Source organism: Stegostoma tigrinum, chromosome 22, assembly GCF_030684315.1.
Source record: "Stegostoma tigrinum isolate sSteTig4 chromosome 22, sSteTig4.hap1, whole genome shotgun sequence".
Lineage (NCBI taxonomy): Eukaryota > Metazoa > Chordata > Chondrichthyes > Orectolobiformes > Stegostomatidae > Stegostoma > Stegostoma tigrinum.
This window is the reverse complement of record NC_081375.1, coordinates 12,312,840-12,332,932: the sequence shown is the minus strand read 5'-3', so window position 1 is coordinate 12,332,932 and position 20,093 is coordinate 12,312,840. Positions and strand designations below refer to the sequence as shown.

General features: G+C 46.0%; 1 protein-coding gene across 3 annotated transcripts in view; it reads left to right on the top strand.

The window, feature by feature from the left end:
• The window catches only part of gnav1 (guanine nucleotide binding protein (G protein) alpha v1), a 118,160-nt gene that overhangs the window by 54,026 nt on the left and 44,041 nt on the right, over positions 1-20,093 (top strand). For all 3 annotated transcript variants that reach the window (XM_048555595.2, XM_048555594.1, XM_048555596.2), the window contains exon 5: positions 13,399-13,527. In XM_048555595.2, coding sequence (XP_048411552.1) covers positions 13,399-13,527 — 129 coding nt within the window. The remainder of the gene's footprint in view (positions 1-13,398; positions 13,528-20,093) is intronic.

Genomic DNA, 20,093 nt, shown 5'->3' with positions numbered 1-20,093 from the left:
ACACATGGGAAAGAAAAGGGGGAGAAACCTGTGTCTGCAGGAATGGTCATTGATGTCTCCTCAGGCACTTGGGATATTGTACTTTGGCAAAAGTAACTGATTAGTAATGCCCCATTGCCATGAGAGACAGATGGTTGCTATGCCTATGCTATGACCTAGGATCAGTTGTTACCATGTGGTAGGAAGTAGGTGAACAGGACAAAACTAAATTGGTAATTTTTCTAAAGAAGAGGCTGGCCTTGAAACGCCAGCTTTCCTGCTCCTCTGATGCTGCTTGGCCTGCTGTGTTCCTCCAGCTCCACACCTTGTTATCTCTGACTCCACCATCGACAGCTCCTACTATCTCTAAAATTGGTAATTCTGGGTTTTAACCCACGCCTCATATCCACACCTGAGCTTATAAATATGGTTTTGACTCCCAATTGTTCTGCATTTCCTCGCAATAACATGCTTTGCTGGGGACTTCTTGTGTTAACATGCTGCTTAATACTCCTGTCTATCTGCACCAATTTTCTCATGTACAATATTCGGCCATCAGCTTCTGTTTCTCCAGTTTATTTTGATGCTGTTGTGATTGGTTTCTCAGTTTTACTTTCACTGCTGAATGTAATCACTTACATGAGGAGATGGGAGTTGTGTGCAACTGAAGTAACAACCTGACAATTTGCAGGAAACTGTGGTTACATTTAGACAGAAGACAAATGACCATAACAATGCTGTGATTCGGTAATATCTTCTTTTTCTTTGAAAAGCCTTTTTAGAATTCATTTTGCAATCGAACCACTGAACTATGCTCTGGCCTTTTGAGTGGTTCTTACAAGAGTGTGGTATGCACAAAGCCCTGTGCTGGGAGGTTTTAATGGTCACAGTCAAAGGGAGAGATGTGCATTTGTATAGTGCCTTTCCTGACCTTGGGATGTTTCACATTTCTTCACCACCAACCAAATTCTGTTTCAAGGCTGTTGGAACAGAGGAAATTGTGAGATTGCGAGGGAAGGTCCGTGTGGGGAATGTCTCCTCTGGTATTATAGAACCACTTGTAGAGGATTTGATTGTTACTCTGGGCTAGGAGTGGGGAAAGGGGTGTGTGGTCAGCTGAGCCATTCCATTCACCAATGTCCAATCTGGTGGTGGGCCTGGCTCTAGGTTGACCTCTAATAACCCTGACTCAACGGCTGGAGTGTGACCCACTGAGAAGTGATTGACACAACACATCATTTCAATTTTACCCACTAATCTTTAATTCTGTGAAAACTTTTTATATTTACAGCAATTCCTGCTCCCTCCCCCCCCGCCCGACCTGAGAGTGGATCAGACTTCTCGTTGACATAACCTGGCACTAAACAAATCTGCAGAGTATTAAACGCTAAATGCATGAAATTATCAGTTAACATGGTGAAGTCAAACATAGTCCTCCTTATTCTGTGAATATATTTTAATAAAGGCATCATTTTGAAGTAATGAAAATATCCTGAAGGTAAAACATACCTTCTGAACCAAATTAATTCATGCATTTTAATAATAGACCTAGCCTCTGTTTTTGCTCTCCTTTTTATTTTCTGAGTCTTTTGATGTGGCTGTTGTGGGAGAGAGGTGTGTAGCAATGTGTTTTAGATGAACCTGTTGTCATGCATTATGATGTTATTAGTCTTTATAATTGCGTCTGCCTCAGTCTGTAATGTGAGCCTGGGTTGGGATTCCAGGAGATTCACTGTATCAGCATCAGCAATTTGTTTTTCTGCAGTGTTCCTAACATCATAACAGCCCAGCATTGTAGGTGTGCAATGTTAACCTACAACATGGAGATTGGCCCAGATGTAGCCTGGACAAAAGTCTTCCTGCAGTTTTAATTGCAGAAATAGGAATTAGTTTTGAATAAAAGTTTGGATAGGGCCTGCCTCTGATAAGGTTCGACATGCTGAGGTCAGTGCTGCGTGGTGTCCCACAGGGCTCTGTGCTTGGGCCTCTGCTTTTTGTAGTTTTTATAAATGACTTGGATGAGGAGGTTGAGGGGTGCGTTACTTTGTTTGCTGATGACACAAAGGTTGGAGGTGCAGTTGATAGTATCGAGGGCTATTGCAGGCTTCAGAGAGACATTGACAGAATGCAGAGCTGGGCTGAGAAATGGCAGATGGAGTTCAACCTGGATAAATGCAAAGTGATGCATTTTGGAGGGTTGTTAAGGAAGCATATGGTGTTTTGGCTTTCATTAACAGCGGGCAGAGTTTAAGAGCCGCGAGGTTATGCTGCAGCTCTACAAAACCCTGGTGAGATCACACTTGGAATATTGTGTCCAGTTCTGGTCGCCCTATTATAGGAAAGATGTGGAGGCTTTGGAGAGGGTGCAAAGGAGGTTTACCAGGATGCTGCCTGGACTGGAGGGCTTGTCTTACAAGGAGAGGTTGACTGAGCTCGGACTTTTCTCTCTGGAGAGAAGGAGGAAGAGAGATGACCTGATCGAGGTGTACGAGGTAATGAGAGGCATGGATAGAGTCGATAGCCAGAGACTTTCCCCAGGGCAGGATTGGCTGCCATGAGGGGTCATAGTTTTAAGGTATTAGGAGGAAGGTATAGAGGAGACGTCAGAGGGAGGTTCTTCACCCAGAAAGTTGTGAGCGCATGGAATAGCTTACCAGTGGTAGTCATGGAAGCGGAGTCATTAGTGACATTTAACCAACTGCCGGACATGCACATGGACAGCAGTGAATTGAGGGGAATGTATTTTTGGACTAGGATTATTCCACGGCACAACATCGTGGGCCGAAGGGCCTGTACTGTGCTGTACTTCTCTATGTTCTATGTCTGGGTGAGTTGCTGCAGACAGGGTCTGTGGGATACAGGGAGCGGTGAGTATTATTTATATTGGAGAAAAGGATGTCATAACTTGAGGGTTACCAAGTAGGGTCTGACGTTTCATTAATGTGATCGTCACCTCTGGGTAGCATCACTCCGTGTAGATTTCCCAGCAGACGTTCTGCTGATTTGGATTAAAGGGAGTGTTTGTCTTAATGATGAGTGAAGTGGGTTGTTATTTTATTGAAGTACTTTGGAGGTAATGTAGATCTCTTTACACATTTGCCAAGAACTTGCTGTTTATGTGCAAATTGGATGCTGCTTCCCTTCTTTAGAGGGATGTTATTGAGGACTGTGGTAATGTCCCTGACTCTGGTCAAAGAGGCCCATTTTGAAGCCCCACATGCTCCAGAGGTGTATAATAATATCTCTGAACAGACTGATTAATTGAAACTGTCTAAAGGGGCCCCGTCTCCATTAGACAGTTATATGTTAGGATTGGACACAGAATAAAGCCCCTTTCACCCAGCAAGAGTAAGAGGCTTGAAGGCTCATTGCACTGTGCCTTTCCTTCTCTCTCCGTGTCCGTCTCTCTCCGTCTTCCCAGGGATTCAGTAGCTGCCACGTCATGCCTCATGTGGTCAGTGGTGAAATAGACTGGTTGTTTGGCAGTGATGTGCTGCAGCCAGGTGGAGATTCTGCTCCCACACATTTCTTATGCCTCCTTGGTCAAGAATTCCAAGAAAATGCAGCCCATCAACAAACTTTTAGAGATATTGGATACTGCACAGGCTGTGGGTCCTGCCCACACTCTAGCAATAGTACTGATGACTTGTGCTCCAGAACATGCCACATCATTGAGCCAAGCTGTTCTAGTACACTTACAACACAACATCTACAACATCTAGGCAGTATCTTATGCCCAAACATCTTCAGCTGCTTCGTCAATGACCGGTCCCTCATCATCATAAGATCAAAAATGGGGATGCTCACCTTTGATTGCACAATGTTCCGCACCATTTGTGACTCCTCAGATACTGAAGCACATGGTGCTCATGCCTAGCGAGACCTGGAAAATCTCCAGGCTTGGGCTGATTAGGCCTTTATGCCCTGATAGGGAGATCCTATGACTGCCGTTTTATCAGCTTTGATAACTCACCTGTAACACTTATGGCACACAAATAGCAGACAATGACAAGTGACTCTAACCATCATCCATTAAAATCTGATGCTGTCACCATCACTGAATCCACCACTTGAGTATTGTGGAGGCTACCATTGCCCAGAAACTGATCTGGACTTGATGTATAAATACTTTTAACTACAAGAACAGGACAGAGGCTTGGAATTCTACAGTGAGTAACTTGGTTCTGTTTCTCCAAAGTTTTCCCACCATCTGCAAGGCACAAGTCAGGAATGCAGACAGCATCCAGCACTTGACAAAATCCTGGACAGAGCAGCCCTGCTGGCTGGGCACCATGTCCATGCTTTCAATGTTTACTGTCTCTGCCACAGATGGCATCAGCAGCGGTGTGTGGCATCTACAAGCTACTCCTGCAAGGCTCCTCAGACAGCACTTTCCAAACCAATAACCTCTACCATCTACAAGGACAACGACAGCAGATACATAGGAACACCACCATCGCTCGCAAGTTCTCCTCCAACCACATATCAAGCTGATTTTGAAATATGTCACAGTTCCTTCAGCATTGCAGGGTCTAAATCCTGGAATTGCTGTCCTACCAGCAGCTTACATGACCACAAGGAATGCAGTCCCTCAAGAAGGCCCCATCACCTTTTATCCAGGGCAGTTGGCAATGGGCCGTAAACACTGACTCGGTCAGCGATGCCTACGTCCCAGCTCCGAGACGGCATAGGAAGCGCTTCACTGGCGATGTGCGGCATTCCCACAGACACCTGGGAATCACTGGCCCAAGACCCTCCAAAGTGGAGGAGGACCTTCCGGGGAAAGAGTCGAGTGCGTCGAGACTCTCGGGGCTGTGGAGGAGAAAAGCAAAGCCCGGGCGGAAACAGCACAAGGAGCGCGATGCCATTACTGACGCTCCACCCACCTGTTCCCATGCCCACCACCTGCCCCAAGTGTAACAGAGCCTGAGGTAGCGGTATCGATCTGTACAGCCACCTACAGACTCTCACTCTGAGGTGGGTGGGGGGGGTGTAGAAGAGGGTCAGTGAGGGATGGCCAGTGATGACATCACATGAACACACAAACTAATGGCAGAATATTCATTTTTGTTCTTATTGTCCTGTGTACTGAAATAGAGTGAAAAGTTTAGTTTGTGAGTGATACAGGCAGATTACAGCAAGCAAAGGATGTACAAATCAAAAAGACTTTGAGACAAGATAATAAAGTGTGGAGCTGGATGAACACAGCAGGCCCAGCAGCATCTCAGGAGCACAAAAGCTGATGTTTCGGGCCTAGACCCTTCATCAGAGAGGGGGATGGGGAGAGGGTTCTGAAATAAATAGGGAGACAGGGGGAGGCAGACCGAAGATGGAAAGGAAAGGAGATAGGTGGATAGGTGGGGAGGTAGGGAGGGGATAGGTCAGTCCAGGGAAGATGGACAGGTCAAGGAGGTGGGATGAGGTTAGTAGGTAGGAGATGGAGGTACGGCTTGGGGTGGGAGGAAGGGATGGGTGAGAGGAAGAACAGGTTAGGGAAGCAGAGACCGGTTGGACTGGTTTTGGGATGCAGTGGGTGGAGGGGAAGAGCTGGGCTGGTTGTGTGGTGCAGTGGGGGGACGGGACGAGCTGGGCTGGTTTTGGGATGCGGTGGGGGAAGGGGAGATTTTGAAGCTGGTGAAGTCCACATTGATACCATTGGGCTGCAGGGTTCCCAAGCGGAATATGAGTTGCTGTTCCTGCAGCCTTCGGGTGGCATCATTGTGGCACTGCAGGAGGCCCATGATGGACATGTCATCTAAAGAATGGGAGGGGGAGTGGAAATGGTTTGCGACTGGGAGGTGCAGTTGTTTATTGCGAACCGAGCGGAGGTGTTCTGCAAAGCGGTCCCCAAGCCTCTGCTTGGTTTCCCCAATGTAGAGGAAGCCACACTGGGTACAATGGATGCAGTATACCACATTGGCAGATGTGCAGGTGAACCTCTGCTTAATGTGGAAAGTCATCTTGGGGCCTGGGATGGGGGTGAGGGAGGAGGTGTGGGGGCAAGTGTAGCATTTCCTGCGGTTGCAGGGGAAGGTGCTGGGTGTGGTGGGGTTAGGCAGTGTGGAGCGAACAAGGGAGTCATGGAGAGAGTGGTCTCTCCGGAAAGCAGACAAGGGTGGGGATGGAAAAATGTTTTGGGTGGTGGGGTCGGATTGTGGATGGCGGACTTTGAGGCATACAGGTTACATCAGGTGAGGCTAGAGTCTGTTCACCAATTTGATAACCAGCTAGGAAGGAGCTGTTCCCGAACCTGCCGGTGTGTGTGTGTGTGTGTTCAGGCTTCTGTATCTTCTGCCTGATGGAAGAGTTTGTAGGAGACCATTGCTGGGGTGTGATGGGTCTTTGATATTGGCAGCCTTTCTGCGACAGCGAGCCGTGTAAATGGAGTCTGTGGATGAGAGATTAGCTTCCATGATAGCCTGGGCTGTGCGCACCCTCTTCTGCAGTTTCTTACAGCCCCGGGCAGAGCAGTTGCCGTACCAGGCTGCTATGCACCCGGACAGTTTGTTTTCCATGGGGCATGTGTAGAAGTTGGTGAGGGGCCTCGTGGACGCGGCAAACTTCCTGAGCTGCCTGAGGAAGAACAGACATTGTTGTGCCTCCTTGAATGTTGCATCTCCATGGGAGGTGCAGGGCAGGTGGTTGGCTACCAGCACTATGAGGAACTTGATGCTTTTCACTCTCTCTCAAACTCTGTTCTGCTGATGTAGATGGGGGTGTGTTCTCTCTCTTTCCACTCAAAGTCGATGATCAATTCCTTAGTTATGCCAATATTGAAAGACAGGTAGGTTTGTTTGTTTGTTTGTTTTTGTTGTATCACATCACCAAGCACTCTGTCCCTTCTGTATTTTGACTCAGTCCTGATATCAGTTCTGCTACAGTAATGTCATCAGTGAACTTGCAGATGGCGTTCATTCACAATTTGGCAGCATAGCCGTATGTGTACAGTAGGGGGCTGAGGACACACCCCGGGGTGAGTGTTATTTTGGATGAGGTGATTATCTGTCATCACTGATGGCTGCAGAGGGTGGAGCTGGGACCAAAGTCTAGCAGTTTTGAGATCACGCTGGAGGGGATAATGGTGTTGAAAGCAGAGCTGTAGTCAGCAGGTAGTCCGCGGTTAAATTACCATCCCAGCCATCCCTATTTGTGAAACTTGTATACAAAGCCCCATTGCAACATGTATGCCACTGCAGCGTTTTATTGACAGCAAATCCTTGCAGGAGGCCTAACCTCATTATGCAATGACTGAAGCAATTAGTAAATTCTGAACTCTCCTGATTAATGCAGAGTTGATTGAAGCTCGAGCTCAAGAGGTCTCAAGTGATACAGCTTTTGTATTGTTTTCAGTATAATCCTCGCACCTTCTGCCTGTTTTTAACCTTTTTGCAAATGCTCCAGTCACATTCCCTGCAGACAGTTTCTCAGCCAGGATTGTAGAGGGAGCATGGGGAGGGGAGATGGCAGGAATGGGGACAGGGACAGAAAACGAGAGAATATCAGAGGTTGGAGAAAGAGAGAATGTGGGTTGGTGAGGGAGAGCAGGAGGCACCTCCTATTTGGTGACTAATGTTGAGTGGTGCAGTTACAATATGTGCAAACAAAGTAGTAGGTCGCTTTGCTTCTAAAAGGATCATTGTCCCATAATGTGATGGTACAACACTTAATGCATTGTAAAGACTTGAGGTATGTCCTCCGCCACTGCCTTCATAAAGCCTGTCAAACTCTCTCTGCATAGATCATGGGCAGTGAGTCAGTCTGTAGCCTGCTGGTGTCTGCGACTTTCCTGGGCAGTGAGACAGGCTGGTGTGAGAATTTCCCAGGCAGTGAGACAGGTTGCTTTGTCTGTGTGTGTCTCTGTTTCCCAGGCAGTGAGACAGGAAACCCAATCAACCTGTTGAATAGGCTTCCAACAGTGAAAGCCAATGACCGATATCAATCTGTGTCATTTTGTATTGTAACCTTTCGGAATCCAGTGCATGCTTGATATGAGACAGGCCATGTGCTGCGTGTGACCAAAGGAGGATATTATGTTGGATTTCTATGTCTTGAAGGTCTCTAACACTTTGGGATTTCTCTATCTCTTTCTCATCCTGTCTGGCTCTGTTATGGACTAATCAATTGGGGATTACTTTTTGTAATCAGTCACCAATTCCATCCTCAATGTATTATCTGTCTGTTGAGAAGCTGGGAGGCAAATCAGGTGCACTTTTGATTTTATGTATGAATCCATCTCAACTGGTAGCCACCCCACTACAATGCACCATACCACATCACCACATCTCCCAGCACTAACTCCCATGTCCTACAACAAGAAAGTGCCTCCTCATTCATTGTATGGTGTTCCTGCCTATTGAAACCATTTCTCTCCTGCACCTTTGCGAGTTCAGTGAGAATAAATGCCTGTGTTAGTATTGGTAACCCTGGTGTCTGGGTCCTTGTGAAGCACAGAATGGGTTTGTATCATGAGGAAAATTGAGATTCTCCTCATTTCAAGGTGAAGACACTATTTATTCAATTTTTTAAAATTAACAACAGGGAGGATCTGATCAATATGTTCCCCACTTTGAGCACAACCTCACCATAGAACATAGAACAATACAGCACAGAACAGGCCCTTCGGCCCTCTGTTGCGCCGACCTGTGAACTAATCTAAACCCATCCCCCTACATTATCCCATCATCATCCATCTGCTTATCCAAGGACTGTTTAAATGCCCCTAATGTGGCTTAGAGTGCCAATCAGTTTTATGGAAAGGGCCAGGGGTGATGAAGGTGTGACAGAGAGGTAAACCTGTGCTGTGAGTGCTCCTTGAGCTTCCAGTAAGGTTCCCCTCGGCAGCTTTCAGTCTCTCCCTCCATCTCCATTTGTACAGCTAAAATCCTCCATTAGGAGGAGGTCCTGCCTCGATCTGTTCTTCAGCCTCATTTACCCGTCTGAGTTTTCTATTCCTTACTGCCTTCACCTCACAGGAATTGAACAGTCTTGCTCTTGAAATTGTAAGTTGTAATGCTCTGTACTCCATCACTTTCTCTAGGCGGATAGAGAATTACAGCTTTCCCACTGCATCCTGACAGCACCCCGAGTGGCCAGGTTTTAATTTTAAGGTCACGTTGCTAACTTTTTTCACCTGATCTCTCCCAACAGGATATAGGAGCCACGGGGTTATGAGCTGGTAAATGGGTAGACCGGCTGGTTTGAAACATCACTGTATCTTCCAGCCTTGTGTCTGACCATCAGAATGGTCTTGAAATGACACATGTCGCTGCTGGGGGACTGAAGGCGTTGATAGCAGAGACAGCGTACCTGACCCGTTCAATGGCCTGAGAGCATCTTTCTAGTCATTCAGGACTTAAACATTTGGAATCTGGCGTTTGGCCTGATCTGAAGCTGGGAACTCAAATTCGCATGGCGGCTGGCTCCCAGGAGGGCTGCTTGGGGCCCTGCTCACCGCCTCCCAAGCTGCGCACACAGACCTTACAATCACCACTTACAATCACCAAGGGACTGACGGGCATGTCCTTGTCCAAGTCTATTTGGAGAGAGTTTGATGGGCAATTCGGGGCGACAAGTAGAAGGACGCTTGGGCCTTGAAGAATGGGTTTTTAATGAGACAATTGAGAAATTTCACTTTGGTTCACACCTGACTAGTTATTTCTTGCTTGAAATGAAATAATGTCATGGCTTAAAATAGCGTTCACTTCTCCTGTGTTTTAAGCTGATAAAAATGCGACGGCCTGGGGCAGCAGAATGAAGTTAAGCTGCTGATTCTGGAGCACAGAGGTGGGATTTTGTGTTTGTTGCTACTGCACACTGACGAAGGAGCTAACATCTGCTGATCTCAAACAGCAGAGACTTCACTGAAACCAGTGTGCTAGTGAACCTGTCATACAATCTGAACGGAATCATCACCTCCTGTACTGTCCACATGTGCATCTAAATGATTCACTATACGTGAGGGCTTCCTTTAGTTCAGCTGGGGAACAGAAAGAGGCGATTCAGCCCCTCCATCCCATCCCACGATTCCATATTTAACCACGGATGACCTATATCTTCCTCGACTCCATTTACCTGTCTTTTATGAATGCAGCCCCCTGACAGCGTATGATGAAAAATCTCTCAAAATCAATCTTCCAAATTACTGATGGAAATTTGGACTGAAGGACTTCCAGGTTTTCACTTTGTCGTCTTGTTTTCGCTCTTGAAATTCCCATTTCTTTTGACTCCTTGAAACAAACAATCCCTCCCTCCACAGTTTACTGTGTCTCTCTGGATAACATTCTTCTCCCTCCATTTGAGTTAGAAAGCCACAGGTTTGAGTCAAACTCGGGTCTAACTCCAAAACCTGGGCACTGACCCCAGGTTGACGCTCTAGGGAGTGCTGCACTGAGAGAGGTGCTATCTTGCACACAGCAGATTGACCCATGATGCTGTGCAAGAACAGAAGTTGTTTGGTATTTAGCTTTCAACCGACTGTCTGTAAAACATATTCCTTTTCATTTTGTTTCTTATGGGATCTCTGCACAAATTGTGAGCTGTGTTTCCTGCCATTTCCACAGTGACTATTCCTGTTACAAGTTTGTTGTAAAACACTTCTTGGGACTTTGAGGCCACTTAAGGTGCTATATAAATGCATGTCTTTCTTTCCGTCTTGAAAGAGACCCAGACCAATGAGAGCACTTGGACTCTTGGGCTTAATTGTTTTACGCTGCAGTTGTCCTGTGTGTCTGAATAAAAACCGAAAGAACTGCAGATGCTGTAAATCGGGAACAAAAACAGAAGTTCCCTCTGAGCAAGGGTCACTGGACCCGAAAGTTAACTCCGATTTTTTTCCTTCCCAGATGCTTCCAGACCTGCTGAGCTTTTCCAGCAACTTCTGTTTTTGTTGTTGTGTGTCGGGTTGGCTGTGACTTCACACCTCAACTACAGCATCTCCCTGCAACACTAATATGTTTATATGGCACCTTTAATAGTATTCTGGGAATGCCTGGAATGCAGCCGGGCAAAATTAAACTCAGGATAAAAAGAAAGAGGATTTTTTTAAAAGCGCACCTCAAAAGTGGAGATTTTAGGAAGGGAACTCCAGAGTTTGAGGTCTAGTTTCACCATTTGAGACTTTTTAAAGCCATGGATGTAAGTTGTGTGATGTAACCGAGCCAATAACATGCTTCATGACACAGTCTAAACGAGTAGATCAATAAAGTGATTGGATTTGGTGAACGAAGAAGAAAACATTAAATACTGGCATGGACCATATGAGCTGAATGGCTTGTTTCTGTGCTGCAATTCTGTCTAGTATCTGAGACTCTGTTCCCGTATTTCCCAATTTTATGTTGTGAGGCACTCGACAGTTGCCCGAATATTTCCTGGTGGAAAAGTCCAACCATGTGTCCCTCCAATACCTCGTTCTACTTATAAACCAGGAGTTTACATTCCAGAGTTTCCAACATTCCCACAGAAATGAGCAGTTTGATTTTTTTTATCATTCATCTTTTCGAATTTTCATCTTGCATGCCTTTATACCACTTTGTACATCTTAGACGACCCCTCTCGGTCTGAGATAACAAGGTGTAAAGCTGGATGAACACAGCAGGCCAGGCAGCATCAGAGGAGCAGGAAGGCTGATGTTTCGGGTCTGGAACCTTCTTCAGAAATGCACCGGCAGGTCCAGCCTGCTCCTTCTCAAGCCTCGACCTTTTTAAACGTGGGTTTGGGAATCTCTGGTATTCCTGCTGGTCTTTTTGGTCAAGGTCAGAAATGATGCAACACCAGGTTATAGTCCAACAGATTTATTTGAAAACACAAGCCTTTAGAGTCACGTTCCTTCTTCAGGTGTTAGTGAGAATCTCTGAAAGCTTGTGTCTTCAAATAAACCTGTTGGACTATAACCTGGTGTTGTGTGATTTTTTTTTGACCTTCCCCGCCACAGACCAACACCAGCACCTTCACATCAGGTCTTTTTGGTGATGCAGCTAGTCCCAGCTAATGATAGGGGAATGCAGTGTCCTGGATGAGCCCATGTGTCAAGGGGTTTGAATGGCAACCTACATGCAAAATCAAAGTATTGTACATTGGACCGATCTGGGCAGCTAAATACAATGGCAGTGTTTGGAGTTATCATGGAAGGTTGTGGCTTCAAGTTGAGCCTTTTGAGTCCTGGAGCATATTGTATCAGTAACCACTTCTGCACAGTACTGAGGGGGTGCTGCACTGCCTTGGGTACTGGATGCCTTCTGAACTGTGGCCCCGCTTTCACTTTTTAATCATGGATGTGTCCATGGTGTCTTCTTTTACTCCTTCACAAGATGTGAGTGAAGGCTGCCCAGCATTTTGTAGCATCCCTCCAGTGTAGAAGCAGGCGTTTTGGCCCCTCGAATCCATGCTGACCCCTGAAGAGTGTCCCACCCAGACCCTGTAACCTGGCATTTCCTACGGCCAATGCACCATCTTTGGGCTGTACGAGGAAACTGGAGCACCTGGAGGAAACCCACACAGGATCAGCGAGAATGTGCAAACTCCTCAGGACAGCTGCCTGAGGGTGGAATTGAACCTGGATTCCTGGTGCTATGAGGCAGCAGTGTTAACCACTAAGCCACCAGGCTACCCTATTGCCCTATTCCCGAATGCCTAGCACACTGTTGGTGCCACAATGCTTGCCCACTGACAGACACGGAACAGCAATACCTTTCCAGTTGGGATGATGTGTGACTTGGAGGGGAACTTGCTGGTGTTCCCATGTATCTACTGCCTGTGTCTTTCTAGAGGGTGGAGGTCATGGATTTGGAAGGTGCTGTCAAAGTAAGTAGACAAAAAAAAAGACAGGAAAGTTTTTCTGTTCTGGCCCCAAGTTTATCCCTCACCTGGGAGCGCCGAAATGTTATCTAGCCTCATTGCTGTGTGCGGGAGGCAATGGCCTCGTGGTATTATCACTGGACTGTTAATCCAGAGACCCAGGCAATGTCCTGGGGACCAGGGTTCAAATCCTACCACAGCAGGATGGTAGAGTTTGAATTCTATAAATATTTGGAATTAAGAATGTCGTGATGACCACAAATCCATTGTCAATTGTTGGGAAAACCCACTTGGTTCCCTCATTGCCTTTAGGGAAGGAAGCTGCCATCCTTACATGGTCCGGCCTACATGTGGCTCCAGGCCCATAGCAATGTGGTTGACTCGTGACTGCCCTCTGGGCAATTAGGGATGGGCAATAAATGCTGCCTGGCCAGTGACACCCTCATCCCGTGAATGAACGGATTAAAAAAACCAACTGCAACACAAACGGTGAGTGCCCTTTTACCTTTCGACCGTTAGCTGTGAAGCACATTTGTGATAAATTCCTCTATCTCTGGAAGTTCCATTGTTTTTAGCCCTCGATCGCACTTTTTTTTTCAAAAAGCAATTTGTCTTTGTTCTCTGCAGCTTTTTTATGAACATTAATCGAATCACTTCACCAGAATACAAGCCAACACAAACGGATTTGCTGAGGGTTCGGCTACGGACGACAGGTGTCATTGAAACTCAGTTCAAGATCAATAACTTGGTAATCCGGTAAGCCTCCCCTCTCTCTGATTACCACCAGCAAACAGCTCACGCATTCATAACCCTTGAGCAATCTGAGTCTGGCTTTACAGCAACATCCACAGGGCCGTCTGTAATCAGGTCAGTGACAGAGGAATGAGAAGGGAGATTTCTTCTAGTTTTTTTTTTCAAGCAGTGAGTCAATGTGTTGTCTAATTTGAAAAGGAATGTGAACGAGTTCTTGAAACAGATCAAGTATGCAGGGGTGTGCCTGTAGAACAGAGAGGTGGTGGGGTACTGGGTCTCTGCGTGTGAATAGATGTTGTATAACCCTTTTAAAGCGTTGATGGACTGCATGGTATCCTTTTTGAAGCTGTATCATTTCTACCCCAATAACTGGACCCTGCTGCGTTCAGGTTTTGTACCTGGGCAACGGGGTGGGTGAGAGTTGGGAGGTTAGGTGCGGGGGGATTGGGGAGACAGTATTGGGAGAATGCTCACTTAACTTTGGATTTTTTTTAATTGACCCATCATCGGCTGTGTCCTTAACTGTGTGTAAACTGTCTCGCTGTCTATCCCTTTATTTGTTTCTCAGGTCTTTTTCTCTCGCCACCACTCCTCCCCCTCCAGCCTGTGTGTCTCTGTCTGTCTGTCCTTATCTCTCTGTAGACTTGTTGGGCTGAAGGGCCTGTTTCCACACTGCGGGGAATTGAATCTAATCTAATCTAATCTAATCCCTGTTTTTTACCACTTGGTGTGTGCACGTGTGTGTTTTTCTGTCTCTGTCTCTCCCTCCTCCTTTCAGATCCTCCTAAAAACCTACCTTGTTGTTTATTTTTTGGTCCTAGTACTACATGCTGTAACTCTGTGCCAAGTTTTGGTTTTGTTTACTTTTGTGAGGCGCCGTGGTGCATATTCCTACATTTAAAGATGCTGCAGAAATGCATATTGTTTGGTGTGTGTAGGGGGTAGGTGGGGAGATGTGAAGGATATTTGTTACTTCCTTCTGGAGCTGGGAGGTGGGATGGGCGCTTATTTGGTTGATGTGTACCCAGGTCTAGCAGGCAGACTGGACTGTGTGCGGGTGGAGAGAGGCTGTCATTGTTCACTGAGAGAATAAACAGGGCCCATCCCACCAGCCCCCACCATCGAACTCTTGAATAGATTACTGAGCAGGGCCTTGCTTTGCTCGTCATCTCTGTGTAACCTTGAGAATTGCTAATGCCTGGTGCCCCGGAGATTCACCATTGAAGTCCCCAGGTGATGCCAGCCTCTAATAAATATGCAACTGTTACCTTTCAGTTTGACACTTTTGATGTAGGATTCAATGTGTTTTTCTTTTGGCTGTCGTAGGATGTGCTGAGCCCTTTGAATGTGAGTCCTGCTTTGTACTTCATGAAGTATCTTCATTTACACATTGCAATGTAATTATTTCTAATAATAACCTGCAATATTCCAGAAACCACCTTGAAGCTGTACCACACTATCACCTTGCCTCAACCTGGGATGCATCACATTTTCTGTGTGCTTTTTCTTTTTGTCGAAGGTGGAAAAAATAAATAAATTAAGCTTTTGTTAAGAAACAAAAACCGAATGCTTTGAATTAAGTGAAAGCAGGAGTAGGACTGAGGTAACCCCTGTATCCCATCCCAGCACCCCCACTTTGAGGTGGGTGGGGTGAGGGGTGCTCAGTCTCACAGTGATCTGTGTTAAGGCACCGTGGACAGTGTAGCATTCCCTTGATGCCACGCTGCAGCATCAGCCTGGCCCACATAGAGTCATACAGCATAGAAACAGATGCTTCAGCTCAACCAAGATAATAAAATGTGAGGCTGGATGAACACAGCAGGCCCAGCAGCATCTCAGGAGCGCAAAAGCTGACGTTTCGGGCCTAGACCCTTCATTCTAGGCCCGAAACATCAGCTTTTGTGCTCCTGAGATGCTGCTGGGCCTGCTGTGTTCATCGAGCCTCTCATTTTATTATCTTGGGTTCTCCAGCATCTGCAGTTCCCATTATCACTTCAGCTCAACCAGTCTGTGCCAGCCATGTTCCCAAACTAAACTAATCCCACCTGCCTGTGCTTGGCCCATATCCCTCCAAACTTTACCTATTCATGCACCAATCCAAATGCCTTTTAAATGTCGTAACTGTACTTGGATCAAACACTTCCTCTGGCAGTTCATTCTCTCGCACGCACCACTCTATCTTTCTAAAAAAATGTTGAGCCTCATGTCTTCTTTTAAATCATTCTCCTCTCGCCTTAAAACTCTGCCCCCTAGTCTTGATGTGCCCCACACTAGGGGGGGGGAAAAAAACACTTCCCATTCACCTTAGCTATGCCGCTCATGATTTTATAAACCTCCTTCAACCTCGTACGCTCCAGTGAAAAATGTCCCAGCCTATCCCCAGAACTCAGACCCTCCGTTCCTGGTAAATCATTTCTGGGCCCACCTCCAATATAATAATATCCTTCCAGTAGCAGGGTGACCAGAACTGAACACAATACACCAGCAGAGGCCTCAGCAATGTCCTGTACAACCTCAACATGACATTCCAACTCCTGTGCTTGCAGGTCTGAGCAATGAAGGCAAGCATGCTAAACACCTTCTTCACCACCTGGTCATGACGTGGTCATCACGACATTCTTAATTCCAAATATTTATAGAATTCAAACTCTACCATCCTGCTGTGGTAGGATTTGAACCCTAGTCCCCAGGACATTGCCTGGGTCTCTGGATTAACAGTCCAGTGATAATACCACGAGGCCATTGCCTCCCGCACACAGCAATGAGGCTAGATAACATTTCGGCGCTCCCAGGTGAGGGATAAACATTGGGCCAGAACAGAAAAACTTTCCTGTTTTTTTTTGTCTACTTACTTTGACAGCACCTTCCAAATCCATGACCTCCACCCCCTAGAAAGGCACAGGCAGTAGATACATGGGAACACCAGCAAGTTCCCCTCCAAGTCACACATCATCCCAACTGGAAAGGTATTGCTGTTCCGTGTCTGTCAGTGGGCAAGCATTGTGGCACCAACAGTGTGCTAGGCATTCGGGACTAGGGCAATAGGGTAGCCTGGTGGCTCAGTGGTTCGAGTCAGGATGCTGGGTGCCCAGTCTATTCGTTGGGAAACAAAATGAACTTCAGACAGCTCAATAATTGTGTCTCAGTGAACTCTGATTGCAAATGAATCTGTTGTAAACCCCTCTGTTGTTGAACAGCTGGTTGTGTTGGAATTGCACCCAATGACTGGGTGAAAGTGCGTTTCAGAATGAGTTGGCAGGCTTTGGGAAGGGAACAAGCATGATTTGGAAACTTATTCATTTTGCATTCCTTCTGTGTGAAAGTGTGATTTAGTTCTGAAGTGACACCACAAAATCAGCAACCGCCTTCCAGATTATCTCCTCACCATCCAATGCAAAAGTGTTAGATTAATGGATACAACACAGAAAACTGACTCAGTCATTTGCAACATTGAGTTAATAACTGCATCTCTCAAGACATGGCCTGTTTTCTCAAACTATCAATACTAAACAGCATCTGCTCCTGTCTTTGTTCACTTTGAGGTTTTCAAAATACAAACTACAATAGATAGCCAGAGAGTGAAGGTAAATAGAGTGCTTCGTCATCCAGAAGTCTAAAACAGCTCAAGTTTTGTTTTGTGGAGGAAGTTATTATTGTGAAATTACTAGAACTTGGGTTCTTTTTGAACCAGCTTCCAGACTGTTTTGAAGCTGTCTGAAAGTGTTTACAACAGAAAAGCAATTTATTTTCACCTGTATTTAAGAAAATGCAGTGAGGTAGTACAAGTTGCCACAATTTGGCACTGTTTTAATTACATAAATTATAAAAAGGTTTGCAAGGAAATATCCCACTTTGTCCCAGTTTAAGATGTCTGGTCTGAAAAATCACACTATTCTAACCTTGGAGGGATTCTTTGTGTACCTGAGCTTTTCTGTGAAAATGAATCTTTTGTTTTAGCTAAGGTTTTAAGCCTATCAGCTTCTGTTACAGAGTCTGATACTGAGCTTAAACATTGTGATCTGGGGCAGGGAGTTACGGTTGGAGATCTGCACTCTGGTGAAATGTATTAATCAGTGATGCAGCACATCAGTCTGGCCTGCCACCGAGCTGGTCATTAATGGAAAATAATTGTCCTTGATTGCTGGAACGCACTTTGATACAATTTCAGAAAATTTATTTCCATCCAAATTAGTTCACAGTGTAAATGTATCTGAGAAAAGGTCAGTCTTAATTGGGTCTGATGAAGGTCAATGACCTCCCTCTCTGTTCGTGTGTGTGTGTGTGTTGAAGGGTCTAGGCCCGAAACGTCAGCTTTTGTGCTCCTGAGATGCTGCTGGACCTGCTGTGTTCTTCCAGCTTCACACTTTATTGTATGTGTGTGTGTGTGTGTGTGTGTGTGTGTGTGTGTGTGTGTGTTTTCTCACTCACTCACTCACTCACTACTCACACCCCCTCCCCAATCCCTAACCTCCCTGTGCTTCATTTTTCTGCTTTTTACACACAGCTAACCTGATATTGCCATCATTGGCTTTCTATGTACAGGGGTAATTACTTTGATGGTTGAAGGCAATGCTGACTTGACCAATTTAAGGCTCTGATTGCCAGCTGATCACTGTCAGAGTCGTCCATTCATGCCACCATATTGTCACTGATCCCACAGCAATATTTTGGAAAGAGTAGGGGTCGTTTTCCATCATGTCTTCATCGATTTCTGACCCTCAAATGGACTCATTAACTAGTCCCGATCACTTAGCAAGCTCCCAAAAGTGGCTATATGCAATATGGGCTCTTCGGATTTCCTCTGTGTGGCTCATTGGCTGTGAGGCACATGAGGATGGTTTGAGGTTGTAAGAGGCACCATATAAATGCAAGTCTCTCTATTTTGTAGAACTGAACTGAAAATAGTGATGTCTGCTAGAGTATTAAGTGTTGAGCTCTGCATATCACTCAGCAGTCCCTCCATCCATGTTACACAGGAAACGACTTCTTTCCCGATTGCTGGGATCTGTCTGTGTGAGCTGACCAAAGGCACCGGATGAGGACACCTTGGGATTCCCCTGATTCTCTGTCCTAGCCCAGCTGAAAACCCAAATACAACCCCAGTTGGAGCACTCTGAGCAGATTTGGGCAGCACACCTGACAAGGATCCTTGGTTTTTCAGGGGTTAAGCTATGAAGAGAGATCAGAAAAGTTAGGCCTTTATTCTCTAGAATTTAGATGGTTAAGACAGTGATCTCCTTGAAGTCTTCAGGATATTAACGGGGAAAGACATGGTAGATTATGATAAACTGTTTCCACTGCTTGTAGATTCCAGAACCAGGGGGCATAGTCTGAGAATGAGGGCCAGACCATTCAGGGGAGATGTTAAAAAGAACTTCTACATTCAAAAAGCAGTGGAAGTTTTGAAACAATTTCTAAATTTAAACCTGAGACACATTTTTATGAAGCAAGGGGGTCAAAGGATTTGGACCTAAGGCAGATAAGTGGAGTCAGGCCACAGATCAGCCATGATCTTATTGACTGGCAGAACAGATTTGAGGGGCTGAATGGCCTACTCTTGTCACTGTCCCTACCATGGAGTTGTTTTCCCCACAGCTTCCCTTACCCCTTTTATGTAAGGGTACAAATGGCATTGCTGCTCCTGCTATGTGTGTCACTGGGCACGTGAAAGATTCCAGCTAAAGCTATTCCTTGGCATAAACCTTTTGAAACATATTGGACAACAAAATGTGAGGCTGGATGAACACAGCAGGCCAAGCAGCATCTCAGGAGCACAAAAGCTGACGTTTCGGGCCTAGACCCTTCATCAGAGAGGGGGATGGGGTGAGGGAGCTGGAATAAATAGGGAGAGAGGGGGAGGCGGACCGAAGATGGAGAGAAAAGAAGATAAGTGGGGAGAGAGTATAGGTGGGGAGGTAGGGAGGGGATCCCCTCCCTACTTCCCCACCTATACTCTCTCCAACTATCTTCTTTTCTCTCCATCTTCGGTCCGCCTCCCCCTCTCTCCCTATTTATTCCAGCTCCCTCACCCCATCCCCCTCTCTGATGAAGGGTCTAGGCCCGAAACGTCAGCTTTTGTGCTCCTGAGATGCTGCTTGGCCTGCTGTGTTCATCCAGCCTCACATTTTGTTGTCTTGGATTCTCCAGCGTCTGCAGTTCCCATTATCTCTGAAACATGTTGGAACAAGGAGGTGTAAATAGCAAATAGAGATCCGCCACCAGCACCTTCTCCCTGAGCCAACCAGAATGATGGGTACAGTCTGAAGTTTTTGAAGGATTTCAAGCTGGGAAAACAGTGAACATCTCTGTGTAGAGTGAGTCCAGAAAGCAGAGAGTCACCGGTCTCTACCTCGTAAACTTAGTTTATTTTTTTTCCCCCAGAAAATAAAATCTAAATGATCCAAAGTCCGGAGAATGATTGGTATTCCGTAAAGCTCAGGAGACCCGCAGTGTTGAATGTTTAACTGTTTTGGAGAAATAGGTTTTCTTTTGGAGTTCATTAAACGAGCATTATTCACTTGAATATTTATTAACTGTCTCCTGTGAGGAATATTATCAGCTGAGATTTA